General features: G+C 38.7%; 1 protein-coding gene across 5 annotated transcripts in view; it reads right to left on the bottom strand.

The window, feature by feature from the left end:
* Positions 1–13657, bottom strand: part of LOC115226594 (histone-lysine N-methyltransferase, H3 lysine-79 specific) — a 138506-nt gene that overhangs the window by 51316 nt on the left and 73533 nt on the right. For all 5 annotated transcript variants that reach the window (XM_036515201.1, XM_036515202.1, XM_036515203.1 and 2 more), the window contains one exon: positions 1008–1073. In XM_036515201.1, the coding sequence (XP_036371094.1) occupies positions 1008–1073 (66 nt within the window). The remainder of the gene's footprint in view (positions 1–1007; positions 1074–13657) is intronic.

Raw genomic sequence — 13657 nt, 5'->3', positions numbered from 1 at the left:
GTCACGGTTATAGTTTCTAGGTTTGTATCTACTATAATAGCTTCCAAGTTTAGAGTTGCACAATATCATAACTTAATTGCTTTCCTACTAAAAATTTCATGGTACCAGTGGAGAAAGTTTCTAACAGTTATAGAAGGTCCTTGCAATTGAGGTTTTTGGTGTTATTATACCAACATATACGGGGCTTCTTTATAACATTCAGTATCATTTCTGAATATCGTATGATTGGCAAAAAGATTAGAAAATTCTAACGGAAATGTTCTTAACTACTGGAGATGTTCTTGACAGAGAATGGGTGATTAGAAGATCTATAGCCATACACCAAGTTCTTGTTTAGTTTATAGCAGGGGTAGTAAGTTTGTGAGTTACATTCTAAGGTTAAATCCAGGAAGTTAACAGATAAAAGTCTCTTTCAAACAAGATTGCTAGAAGAAAGTTTTTGAAAAACTTATATAATTTTTCCTTAAGCTATCAAGGGATAAAAAGTGGCTAAAAAAAAAGCAAGTAGAGTGTTGTCACAGTACAAACCTCCACCAACATAGGAAAAAACTTTGAGAGGTCATCTAAAAGACACAGACCAACAAGGTTGGTAACCTGTGCAGAATCAGATGAGCCCATTGTTATCTCAAGCTGTATGAGATGATCCCTTTGTATTTCTCTGACTTTTTACTTGTATTTTATCTTCTTTTCCCCCCACCCACACCACTCCAAGATTTTGCTTGTTCCCTCACCCACATACCTATTTACATATTTATTTATTCATATTTTCATTTATCTATTTATTCATTTAGTTGATCCATTCTTTCTTTTCACGCCAATCTAGTTCTGCCTTTCCACTCTCTCTAATCTATTCCTTTCTCTTCCCTGTTCCCTTAAAGCTTCACTAAATCTTTCATCATGCATCTCTATACTGGGATTAAACAACAAAAACAACTACTACTACTGCAATCAATGATGACAATGGCCACAACTACCACATGGTCAATGTATGAGTGTTCAATACTTACTTGCTCTTGTTGAAAGAACTGATGACAGGTCACTGCTTATCGACTCACTGCTTCTTGGAAGACAATCTAAATAGATCAAAAATATCATAAAATATAGTATAATCTCATCATCATCATCATCATTTAATGTCTGCTTTATATACTGGTATGGGCTGGACGGTTTGGTCAGCTAGAGAGCTACACCACGTTCCAGTCTCATTTGGCATGGTTTCTATGGCTGGATGCCCTTCATAATGCCAACCACAACTACGATTCACAGGTGCCTTTTACATGACACTGTCAATGGCCACGACTATGATTTCACTTGGCTTGATGAGTCTTCTCAAGCACAGCATATTGCCACAGGTCTCAGTCACTGGTCATCTCAATACATTCAAGCACACATACATAAACATATGTTTTACTATGTATGTGCATGTGTATATATACATACATAAACATATGTTTGTATGTACAGATATTTGTATGTGTGTGTGTGTATATATATATATATATATATATATATATATATATTGGCACAGGAGTGGCTGTGTAATAAGTAGCTTGGTTACCAACCACATGGTTCTGGGCTCATTTCCACTGCATAGCACCTTGGGCAAGTGTCTTCTACTATAGCCTCGGGTCGACCAAAGCCTTGTGAGTAGATTTGGTAGACGGAAACTGAAAGAAGCCCGTCGTATATATGTATGTATATATATGTATGTGAGTGTATATGTTTGTGTGTCTGTGTTTGTCCACCCAACATCGCTTGACAACTGATGCTGGTGTGTTTACGTCCCCGTAACTTAGCAGTTCGGCATAAGAGACCAATAGAATAAGTACTAGGCTTCCAAAGAATAAGCCCTGGGGTTGATTTGCTAGACTAAAGGTGGTGCTCCAGCATGGCTGCAGTCAAATGACTGAAATGAGTAAAAGAGTAAAGAGTATGTCATCATCATCGCTTAACGTCTGCTTTCCATGCTGGCATGGGTTGGATGATTTAACTGAGGACTGGCAAACCAGATTGTTGCACCAGGCTCCAATCTGATCTGGCAGAGTTTCTACAGCTGGATGCTCTTCCTAACACCAACCACTCACAGAGTGTAGTGGGTGCTTTTACGTGCCACCAGCACAAGGGCCAGTCAGAACCAAGGAGAATGGAGTGAACAAGTCCTTTTATTACATTAATTTACAATTGTTTCATTAGAAACTGGTCTCGTGAATATTGTTACATTTTGCAATAATATATACCACTATTGATTCATGAAGTGCCTTTGAATCAAATTGAAATTCAATTCTTCAGAATCGTGCATAGAAGTTATTTGCTGTAGATACTTGAATAACTGATAATTAATACTGATAATGAGTTGGGCATGCTTATATGATTACAGTTACAAGCCTGATGAAACAAAACAAACTGTGATTTGAATTGATGTTTTGAGGGATTTTGATTGTCTTTTGCTTTTGATTATTTTGTATGGTTGTTGTTTCATTCTTTGGACTTGTCTCAGGAGTGGAAGGATCTGGTCGGTAATGTTGTAAACCTCTGTGTTTTGTGTTGTAATCAAGGGTAGAGTACTGGGTGTATCTGAAGTGTTTTTTGTCTTCCGAGTAGTGTTTGTTTTAATTCCTGAAATACAGGATGATATTTTACAGTTTGGGTGAAAATTGCACCTAACAGAGGAATTATTTGATAAGGAAAATAGGAACAAATTGAACAAAAAAACTAAAAAGGTAGGAATAAAACATTAGATATATTTTACGATTTCATATCCTCCTTCCCATACAAAGAACTACCTGTGTAAACTCAAACCCAATACCAGTCAAAAACAATAACATTATAATTAAGGAAGCAGATAAGAAAGTGCAGTAATTATTATGGATGTTGAACACTACAAAAGTACTATATGATCTCTACTACAAGTCACAACCTATCACGAGAAGGTTAAGATTGTTGATAGAAAAATATTTATTTTTATTGTAGACAAAAAAAATGTTACCATTACCATGAACAGCAAGCACTGAGATAGTTTGAAGCTAATTGTTCTTGATCTAGGTATGATAATAGTCACTGTATTAGGTTCCTTGATGTTAGGTGATCATTGTGGGTTGTCACCATCTGTCCATTGGTTTTGTGTTGTTACAGTGCACTGGCAAGCTGCTGGTTCTACAACTGTCTGCTGACTTCCGGTCTGCTGTTTATTATCTGTCACCTGTTCGTAGTGGCTAAAATACACTGGATATATAGTGGTGCACTTGTTCAGAAAAAGTGCACAAAAGATGAAATTGTTGTTAGATCCAGTTCCGCATGAAGTCTTGAAAGGCCAGATTTGAATCATGATTGTGTTCTTGAGTTATTTTTAATTTTTTTTTTTTTGTCTTTTTACATTGAATATAGTGATCTGGGTTTGATTGCTAAATATTCATGCTACAAGATAAACAAATACCAACAATCACAGACAATAACAAAACTGAACACATTCACCAACACCAAGAGAGGTTTAACAAACAAACAATGTGACAACCTAACTAATTTTGAAAGCAACACTAGCTACTTCTACAGCCTCCCCAAAATTCACAAACCCACAATTGTACATTGAGATAACATTCAGAATTGTGAAATGTGTTATGATGGAGATGAAGCACAGAAAAGTCATAAAACAGGCTGATTCCTTAGTGCCATTGGACAAAATACTTAGTATGTCTTTTGGCTCATTACATTCTGGGTTTAAATGCTGCCAGGGTCAACTTTGCCTTTTAACCTTTTGAGCTTGAAATTAAATAAGATTTAACAGATTTACTTCATTCAGTGAATTTTATTGTTTCTATACCTCTTTGGTACTGTAAATAACTAGCAAAGAATATAGCATTTACTCTTTACCTTTCATACTTTTACTCTTGCAGTGATCCCGATTTCTACTGCTCTCTCTTGGTGCTAAGTTCCTCTGGGCCTATTTTAATCTATTTCATTATCAATTCGACAATCATTCAATATTATCTTATTAACTAAATAATTTTATATCATATTTTCATTTCTTCCATAATTTTAGGTTTTTACTTTAATATCTTGAGCCCTCCCACCATTAAGTATTATATATACAAGGGGTTGCTGAAAAGTTCCTGGTTTGGGATAAAAGAAAATACAGGAGGATCAGTTAATTGTGATTTTATTCAACATATTCCTCTCTCAGATTCACACATTTATTGCAGTAATCCATCAGTTTTTCAAAGCCCCGTAAAAAAAACTTAGAAAGTTCAACCTCCAGCCAGGCCTTTCACAATACCATTCAGCATCCCTTCGTTTGTACAACATATCCAGACATGAGCACAAATGCATCATATAAAAAGTAGTACAGCCATCATTGTAGAGGTAGTGAGTGGTGGGTGGGAGGAAAATGGGAGTAAAATGACAACTTACCTTATAATCATCCTAATAATACATGATTTGTAATTGTTTGACACTAAATGACACTAGAACATTTAAATATTTATCAAGTAAAATGGTTACTGCTATAAAGCAGTAAAGTAAAAAAACTATTTCATACCATATACAACAACTAAACAACACAAACAACTATCACCTGGTGAAAATGAAGAAAGATGGAGGCCTTTATATTCTCCAGTACGCAAATTAGAACAAGTAGGGTCAATATAGGAGAATAGGGTAGAAGAAAAAGAGAGAGAGAGAGAGAGAGCATGAGAAAGGAGTGTGATGGTGGGGAGAAAAGCAAAGAACAAAGTAAGAGGGCCTTCTAGAGTGTGCCTAACACAAAGCAACAGGATGGGTGTGCAGAGGTCTGCTAAAAATCCCAAGAAGGGCAACAGCGCATCACATCCTTCCTGCCAAAGATAATCACTCCTACTGGGGGACAAGAGAGAGGCCCACTCTTCTCTCATAATCTTAAAACAATATCCCCAGGTTGTTTTCACAAATACCAGAAAGGGCTTTTTCTGGCCAAAATAGATACCAAAAGATCTTCAAGTAGAATAAAATTGTTATCCTTCTCCATTGCTGCATTACCATGGCACCCAACAGGCACAAACTCAATCCTATGATGTGATTGCCACCAAGACTGGGCATGGAAGTGCCAGTGTCTATACCACTCATACCACTAGCATGCTGTGTGACCCATTCTAAGAGTACTCATGATGTAGTAACTTCCACATAGTTTGGGGACCTGCAGGATCATCTACCACTCTGTTTGGGATCAGAGTGGCTATTTAGGGTCATGTTAACCAAACAAATGTCCCACTCTGTTCCACAAGGGATGGCATAAGGTTGGAAACCTCTGATCACGGTTCTCCATCCACTAAATATAGGGTTCCTGCAGAGTGCACCCTGACCAGCCACTGAATCCAGACTAATGTAGGTTGTAGATAGAAGCCACAGGGAGCCGAGGAAAGCATCACATTCCTGTGCAAAAGCTAGAGTTAGGTTCTCCACTTTAATGGTTGAGTACAACCATACTATAGTACTAGGAAATGTTAATTATAGTCTGAGATGGTGAGTGTTGGGAAATATTTGGCCCTCCAATAGGGCCAAAGAAGAATTGGAAATTACCCTGGTCAGCAAAATCAATTCGCTTAATAACAGGTTTGTTTTGTGCTCATGGAAACTCACTTTCTGGTTCCATCAAGTGGGCTTCAGCAACAGTTATGATGGGATAAGCTAGACTTTGACCCTTATCTAGCATGCTCTTTGACCCTTGCCCAGCATGCAATGATGGCAATTTTCCCATTAGGCTTTCCTACTGTTGCCCTTGCATTTTAAATTTCCTCATCTCATTTATCAAGCTCCCCTTTGGTCCTTCTCTGCCTCACAACTCCTGTCATCCTTTTTTACTGGTATCTATACATTTGCTCCCCTTATTTCTAGAGTGTCTTTGAGGGATTTGATTCATCCACTCTCTTCTTACCATTTTCACACTCTTTGGGGTCTTGTATATACCATTGTTGCCATCAGCTTTATCACATGTCTGAGTATTTATTTTCTTTGTTGAACACTTCTTTTATGGTGATATCATTGATAATTAGGTAGACCAATTCTTGCTTAGAAGAATCGATGGCTTTGACTGCATGGCAATGTTGATGGAGGATGAGGTTGATTTTTTTCAAGCCTTTCTCTCCTGTCCTTTGATTTCTTCTTTTTCTCTTCTGGTGGCTTTGAAGTTTGTGGTTCCAATGGTGATGGAACACCGCCACTTGGTATGGTCTCAGGCTTGTGTTTCAAATGATTTAGGTTCAATTCTAGTGGCTTTCAGTGTTGCTTTGAGTTGGTCCTTGTATTTTCAAGGAGGGCAAACCCATGGTCTTTTTCCTGAAGTGAACTCACTGAGTAAGACTTGACGAGGAACTTTGTAGCTTCCATTCTTCTTACATGTCCTGACAATTGAAGACAGTGTTTCATGATCAGTAATTCAATACTTTGACTATTGACTCTTTCCAGGACTTTGTTATTGGTCACATAGTGTTCTCATTTGATGTTCAAGATTGAACGAAGCTTTTGCTGGTGAAAGTGTTCCAATTTTTAGATGTTGTGATGATATAGAGTCCAGGTTTTGCAGCCACATAGTAAGGCTGAAATGACAACAGCATTATAAATCAGAATTTTCTAATCCTGAATCTGCACATTGGTGTGAATGTGTGACAGGAGTCTGGTCCTACATTTGTGTTTGGCAGGCCTTTTAGTTTTAGGAGTACCACTGCCCACTTCAATCAAGGAAGGTCCTAGAAAAGGTAAACTAAACATTGAAAGTCATTACCACTGCTCGGCTGGGAAACCTCACCTGGCAGGCTACCCATCATGTGGTCAAAACAACAAGAAACTTAAGACAACCAATGCCATCTTTGGAACATAGAATGTGAGAACTCTTGTTGACAAACCAGAAAGATGCACAGCTCTGATCCCAAAAGAACTGGTTAGCATCAAGTGGACATCACAGCCCTGAGTGAAACACAGCTTTCAGGAGAAGGATGACTCAAAGTAACTGGTTCTGACTACACATTCTTTTGGAAAGGCAAGGATGAAGAGAAGAATCCAAGGAGTCAGTTTTGCTATTAAAACCTGTATCATACAAGACCATCATTTAATACCAATTGCCATCAATGAATGACTAATGACTCTTCCGTTACCATTTCCAAATTACATCACTCAGTTCTGCTTATGCTCCAACTCTTGATGCTGATGAAGAAGCAAAGAATCAACTTTACCAACAACTAAGTAACATCATTGTCAACATAGTACCAAAGGACAAACTCTAGTTACTAGGAGATTTCAATGCAAGGGTAGGAAAGGATCATCACCTATGGAACTAGAAAAGCATTCAGAGAGCGCAGGCCAAGCAGCTCATTTCCACCCATACACATGCATGCTGAAACTCTCCCAATTTCCCAAGCCAACGCTGGCAAAAACATAACCTCCTCCCATCCTCATCTTGACCATCGTCATCATCAACACTGTCTCTGCTTTCACCACAATCACCGTCAGAACTACGATCACCACAATCACTTTCTTTACACAGTTGAAAATCCAACTTCCGATACTCATGGGACCGAGATTGTTGCAGATTTTTGATTTTTCTAATTTCGGAGTTTTTTATTAAAAGAAAAAAAAAATTGCATCTACAAAACAGAACAGTTTGAGGATAGAAACCAGGTCTAAACACAATAGCTTATAGACATACTCTGAATGTAGTTCTATATAAATCTTTAATAATTTTTTTTTATACTTAAGACCATCAGAAATATTAAGATATCAGCCTCTACCCATGTTGTCAGGCTTTGATTAAAAGGTTACAGCATAGATTAGATTACTTAGATAAGTTTCAACCGAAGTTGACTCAGGCCATGTCTAATTTAATAGCACCACCTGGAAGAGATACACAGTCAGCTCTGGGGAACCGTAGCCCATTCAAGCAGAGGGTTATTGTTTACAGAGGCATAACTGGGTGTGGGTGGTTTATCTGGTATTTGTTGGGGTAATCATCTGGGGATAGTTTGAATGCCGCGAAGTCACTTTCCTCCTTTGTGTGTATTTGACACGATGTTGAAGAGAGCAGGGTCAACTGAGGTGAAATAGTTCTGTCATAGTGTTGTGATACGACACAAACATTTCTGTAGTGGACGGATGGCACGGGGGCCAAGCCTCAGACGAATTTTAAAGATGGGCAATGTTGATGGAATATTTTCCACATCATACAGATGATATAGAGCTCACAGCAGCAGTGGAGAGAGAGCAAAGTCTGAGCTTTTTGAGTCAATGAAAACATAACCTCCTTCCTTGGCGGTTATTTTGCACACAGACGGACAGATGGACAAACCAAAATTAAAGTATTGATAAGTAGAAAAACAGACAAATGCTCGATATATATTAGGGTGGTAAAAAAAAATTGCAGTGCTTTTCAACTGGCAATATTTAATCATACAATCTGTTTTATCATGTGAGAGAAACATATGAAATATATATACTTCTTGAATGAGGAGATCTCAGCACATTTTTCTATTTGAATTTTGTGTGGATTATTTACATTTACTGTTCTTAAGATAAAATTGAAAATGAAGGAAAATAAAATATATTTTCATAATTGAAAGTACTGTTTGTAAGTGGTTTTCTTGGTTTAGAAGTGAAAATTTAGACCTGGAAGATTGTGAACTTTCCAGCAAACCTACAGTCATTGATAATGAAGAAATCAAAACTTTAATAGAAAATAATCCATGTTGCACAATGTGAGACATCACAGAGATTCTCCACATATCACATGGGAGTGTTATAAAGCTTTTAAAACCACCTGGTTACGTAATTTGCTATGATTTCTAGGTCCCTCATAACTTAAAAAAAAAAAAACTTTATAGAGTGCATTTCCATCTGCAAAAAAGCATCTCTGCAGTGATTCCTAATGGGCCAGGGGCTTTCCCTGTCTTCATACTCTTAATTGCTTTATCAACTTGGATAGCTGGTCCCTCTGTTGGGTCGACATTCGGCAGACTCTCTTTCTCCCATTCATTCTCTTTATTGAGCAACCTTTCATAGTGGTGTCTCCAAACCTCTCTCTTTGCATCCTCATTTAGTGCAAGTGAACCATCATCCATGTGGACACATTTCTCTCCTACCACATCACGATTCTTTCTCACACACTGTCTTGCAACACGAAATACTTCAAGTCTTTGGCCCTCACGGCGCAGAACATTGCCAAATTTTTTCTTATCTGCTTCCCCTCTGGCTAAATAAACCTGCCTCCAAGCTTCCCTTCTGGTTGTCTGATACAATTCCCTGCTACCACCGTTCTTCCAGTCCCTCCAAGCCTGTTTCTTTTGTCTAATAGCCCTGTCAACAACATTGTTCCACCACCAAGTTACCTTTAGTCAAGATGGGACTTTGCACCATCCACAGATCTGGTCAGTGGCTCTCAGCAGGTTGTCCCGTAGAAATCTCCAGTTGTATGTAGTTTATATGTGCACATACATTTGTGTGTATGTGTGTGTGTGTGCATGAGTGTATGCATAGGAAGTGTGGGCAGTGTGTCTGTGTGTGACAGCATATATTTGGTGAGATTAGCAATGTCTGCCTCTTGTGTGTATATTTGTGTTTGTGTGACTTAGTGTGTGGTTAGATGTGTGTGCACGCATGTGTAAGTGCATGCATTTGTGAGTATGACAAGTAGGTAGGTAGTAAGAAGGGTTCACACAAGAGACCGAGCTGTGTGTGTGTGTGTGTGTGTGTAGGTGGTATGAGTAGAGTATGTGTGGGGGAGAGAGTGTTAGATTAGTGGAATTGAGGAAGTGAGAGAAAGAGTGTGTTAGATTAGTGGAACTGGCAATGTGTGTGTGTGTATGTATGTGTGTGTGTGTGTGTGTGTGTGTGTCCATGTTTGTGTGCATGTATATATTTGCAAATGTGTGTGCACTTACATACAAGATGGTATCAAAAAGTTCCTGACTAGTTCTGTAGTGTGCCAATAGATGGCAGCACACACTTGCACACATAGTGAGAACGAGCAGTGGCCTTCATGAGGTCATGTGCCAAGTGGCATTGCTGTGTTTACTTCACAAATTGTGAAATTTGTGTTTTTGTGATCATGTTTGAATGCTGTAATCTGATTTTGTTACAAGGAGCCAACGTGAAATTTTGTGTTAAACTTGTGAAGTCTGCTACAGAGACATTGAGCATGGCTTGCATCTCTTTCCCAATTTGAAAATGCAGCTCAAAAGTTGCCATTTTAACACCATTGTCAAGATCCAGAGTAAATTGCAGAAGGTCTTTGACTTGCTTATGGAAAACAGCTTCCAGACTGGATTCCAAAAGTGGCAGGAATGCTGGGACCGGCGTATTGCAGTGTAAGGTAATTGTTTGAAATGAGAACAGTTAAGACTTAGTTAGTCTTTATTAAACGTAACGAGTTTGAAAACTTTTTGATACCACCTCCTATGCAAACTGATATAAGCATTTGAAAGTACATTTAAAAGTACCTATGTCTTTATATAAAAGTTTGTGTCTGTGTGAGAGGATATATACCCGAGCTTATGTTTATATGCATTCATGCATGAGTGAGTGTATATGCATATAAATGTATATGCCCATGTTACATATTTATGCATGGAAAAGAATAAATAGAGCGAAAAGAGAAAGAGAATGAGACTAAGAGAGATGAAATGAGAGAGAAGAGGGAGAAAGAGAGAGAATGAAAACGCTGGCCAGTGTGTTTGTGTGTGTTTGTGTGTGTGTGTGTGAATGTGTTTGTGTATACATGGATATGTGTGTCTGTGGCATATGTTGGATGAGTGTAAGTGTGTCTGTGTGTGAGCGGCTGCAGGAAGGGGGGGGAGTTGAAGCCAAACAATGTTTAAGTTTGAAAGGAAAAGATGAATCGTTGTTCTTTGAGATGCAACACCAAGCGAAACACTGTAAATTGTATTTACATATTATACATACGTACACGCACAAAGACTTGCACATTCGTGTGTGCGTGTGTGTGTGTGTGTTTAGTCACACACACAACTACATAAAAATATTAATACAAATTATATTAATGGAGACAAATTCTCATTAACATCACCAAAAGAACAGTTTTTAATATGTCTGCTAAAACACAAACAGAAAAATAATTTCTTAATAAAAATCAAAAAGTTAAACAAATATTGGTTTGATTCCTGAGCAAGTTGTTCATTATTAGCATTTTGGTTTTGCTAGTAATTAGCAATTCTATGGGAAACTGAAATATTAATGAGAGAATTTAGAAGCAAGAATTTAGAACCTTCGCTCAGTTAATGAAATTATATCCACTTTGCATCTTGACTTTGGAGCATTTTCATTGGCTGAACAGTGACAGCAATAAACAATGATAACCAATGAAAACCAATTGGTTTGGTTGGAATTAGTAATGAGAGAATAAGAAGAATTATGAATTGCCAGTTCCTGCCAAACTGTTGAACCAATGTCATCATGCAAGAAAGATGTTAAATGATGATGATGATGATGAATAGTTTCAAATTTTGGCACAAGGCCAGCAACTTCAAGGGCTGGGAGTAAGTTGATTATATCAACCCAAGTACATAACTGGTAATATATTTTACAAAAGTGAGCTGAAAAGTTCATAGGTTGATTGTGAATGATTGATGCTGGAGTTGTGAAGTCTTCAATGCATAAATTTCTCCTCTCTTCTTATTGATAACTGCATCGTTTCTTTCCGAGTCAACTGAATCTGACTGTTTAAAGAAGACGTCAAAAGTAACTACATGGACACAATTTGGCATCATGGTGTTATCAAGTAGGTGCAGAAAAAGGGTTTAGCTTCCAATGGCATTCATACTGACATGGTTGCTACATTAAGGGATGACACTTCAGATTTATAAGCAGTGCAAAGTGAACAGCTGAATTTAGAAGGGAAAGGGAGAGTCTTGAAGATAACCCAAGATCCAGATCTTGGGTTATAATTCAAGACTCTCCCTTTCCCTAAATTCAGTTGCTCATCGACTGTATTTACCACATGGTAATGGATGATAGGTGATTGACTATAAATCAAACAGCATATCCCATGAGTTATGAATACACTGTACAATGAACTTGGCATGATGTAGGTTTCTGCTCAATTGGTGTCACATCTTCTGACACCAAGTTGATCTTATCCTGGGAAAATCTGACATTGTTTGAAGCAGATCCGGCTAGTTTCCTTGCTCATTTCCTAAACCAGGGCAAGTGTTGGCTTCATCACTTTGAGTCAGAAATGAAGCAATCTATGCAGTGGAATCATCCCTCCACACCTGCTCCAAAGAAGGCCAAGGTCATTTCATCTGCAGGGAAGATGCTGGCCTCAATATTTTTGAGATGCAAAAAACATTGTGTTAATTGACTATCTTCAAAAGAGCCACACTATCAATGGAGAGACATAGGCCAACTTGCTGAGGCAGTTATGAAAGGCTATCAAGACCAAACACTTGAGAAAACTGACAAAAAGGGGTCATGTTTTATCAGAACAATGCCCCAGCACACAAGTCCTTGATTTCAATGGCTGCTATATGTGACTGACTTTGGACTGGTTGGTCACCCTTCTTTGATCCCATCTGACTATCATATGTTCCCCAACATGAAAAAACATTTGGTTGGGAACCAGTGATGATGTCATATTTGCTGTTATTGCCTCCAGGCAATAATGGAGGAATTCAAGACAGGATGCCCCTGGGAGCTCCTCTATGCTGATGACCTTGCTCTAATTGCTGAATCACTATCAGAACTGGAGGAGAAGTTTCAGGTGTGGAAGCAAGGATTAGAATCGAAGGGCCTTAGAGTCAATCTAGCTAAAACCAAAGTCCTAAAAAGTAGGAAGGTAGATAAATCTCAAACGCCTTCAGGTAGATGGCCCTGCTCGATCTGTAGAAAAGGCGTAGGTAGGAACTCTATAAGATGCACCAAGTGTAAGCTATGGACACATAAGAGGTGCAGCAATGTCAAAGGAAGGCTAATTAGGAAGATGGTTTTTGTATGTGGCAGATGTTCTGGTGCAATAAACACTGAAAATGCGCAGAGACTGTCTTCCGCCACATTCCAGGGAGAAAAACTAGAAATAGTTGATAGTTTCTATTACCTAGGTGATCAAGTCAGTAGTGGGGGTGGGTGTGCCGAAAGTGTAACTGCTAGAGTAAGAATAGCCTGGGCAAAGTTCAGAGAGCTCTTACCTCTGCTGGTGACAAAAGGCCTCTCGCTCAGAGTAAAAGGCAGACTGTATGATGCATGTGTACGAACAGCCTTCATGTGTACGAACAGTGAAACATGGGCTGTGACTGATGAGGATATGCGTAAGCTTGCAAGAAACGAAGCCAGTATGCTCTGATGGATGTGTAATATCAGTGTTCATACTCGACAGAGTGTAAGTGCCTTGAGAGAAAAGTTGAACCTAAGAAGCATCAGATGTGGTGTGCAAGAGAGACGTCTATGCTGGTATGGACACGTAGTAAGAATGGATGAAGATAGTTGTGTGAAAAAGTGCCACACCCTAGCGGTTGAGGGAACCTGTGGAAGAGGTAAACCCAGGAAAACCTGGGATGAGGTGGTGAAGAACGACCTTCGCTCTTTAGGTCTCACCGAGGAAATGACTAGAGATTGAGACCTTTGGAAGTATGCTGTGCGTGAGAAGACCCGGCAGGACAAGTGAGGCCATAACCCATGGCCCCTACCTGGG

The sequence above is a fragment of the Octopus sinensis genome, linkage group LG30 (assembly GCF_006345805.1).
Source record: "Octopus sinensis linkage group LG30, ASM634580v1, whole genome shotgun sequence".
NCBI lineage: Eukaryota > Metazoa > Mollusca > Cephalopoda > Octopoda > Octopodidae > Octopus > Octopus sinensis.
Note: the sequence above shows the minus strand (reverse complement) of the source record. Positions and strands in the feature narration are given on the sequence as shown.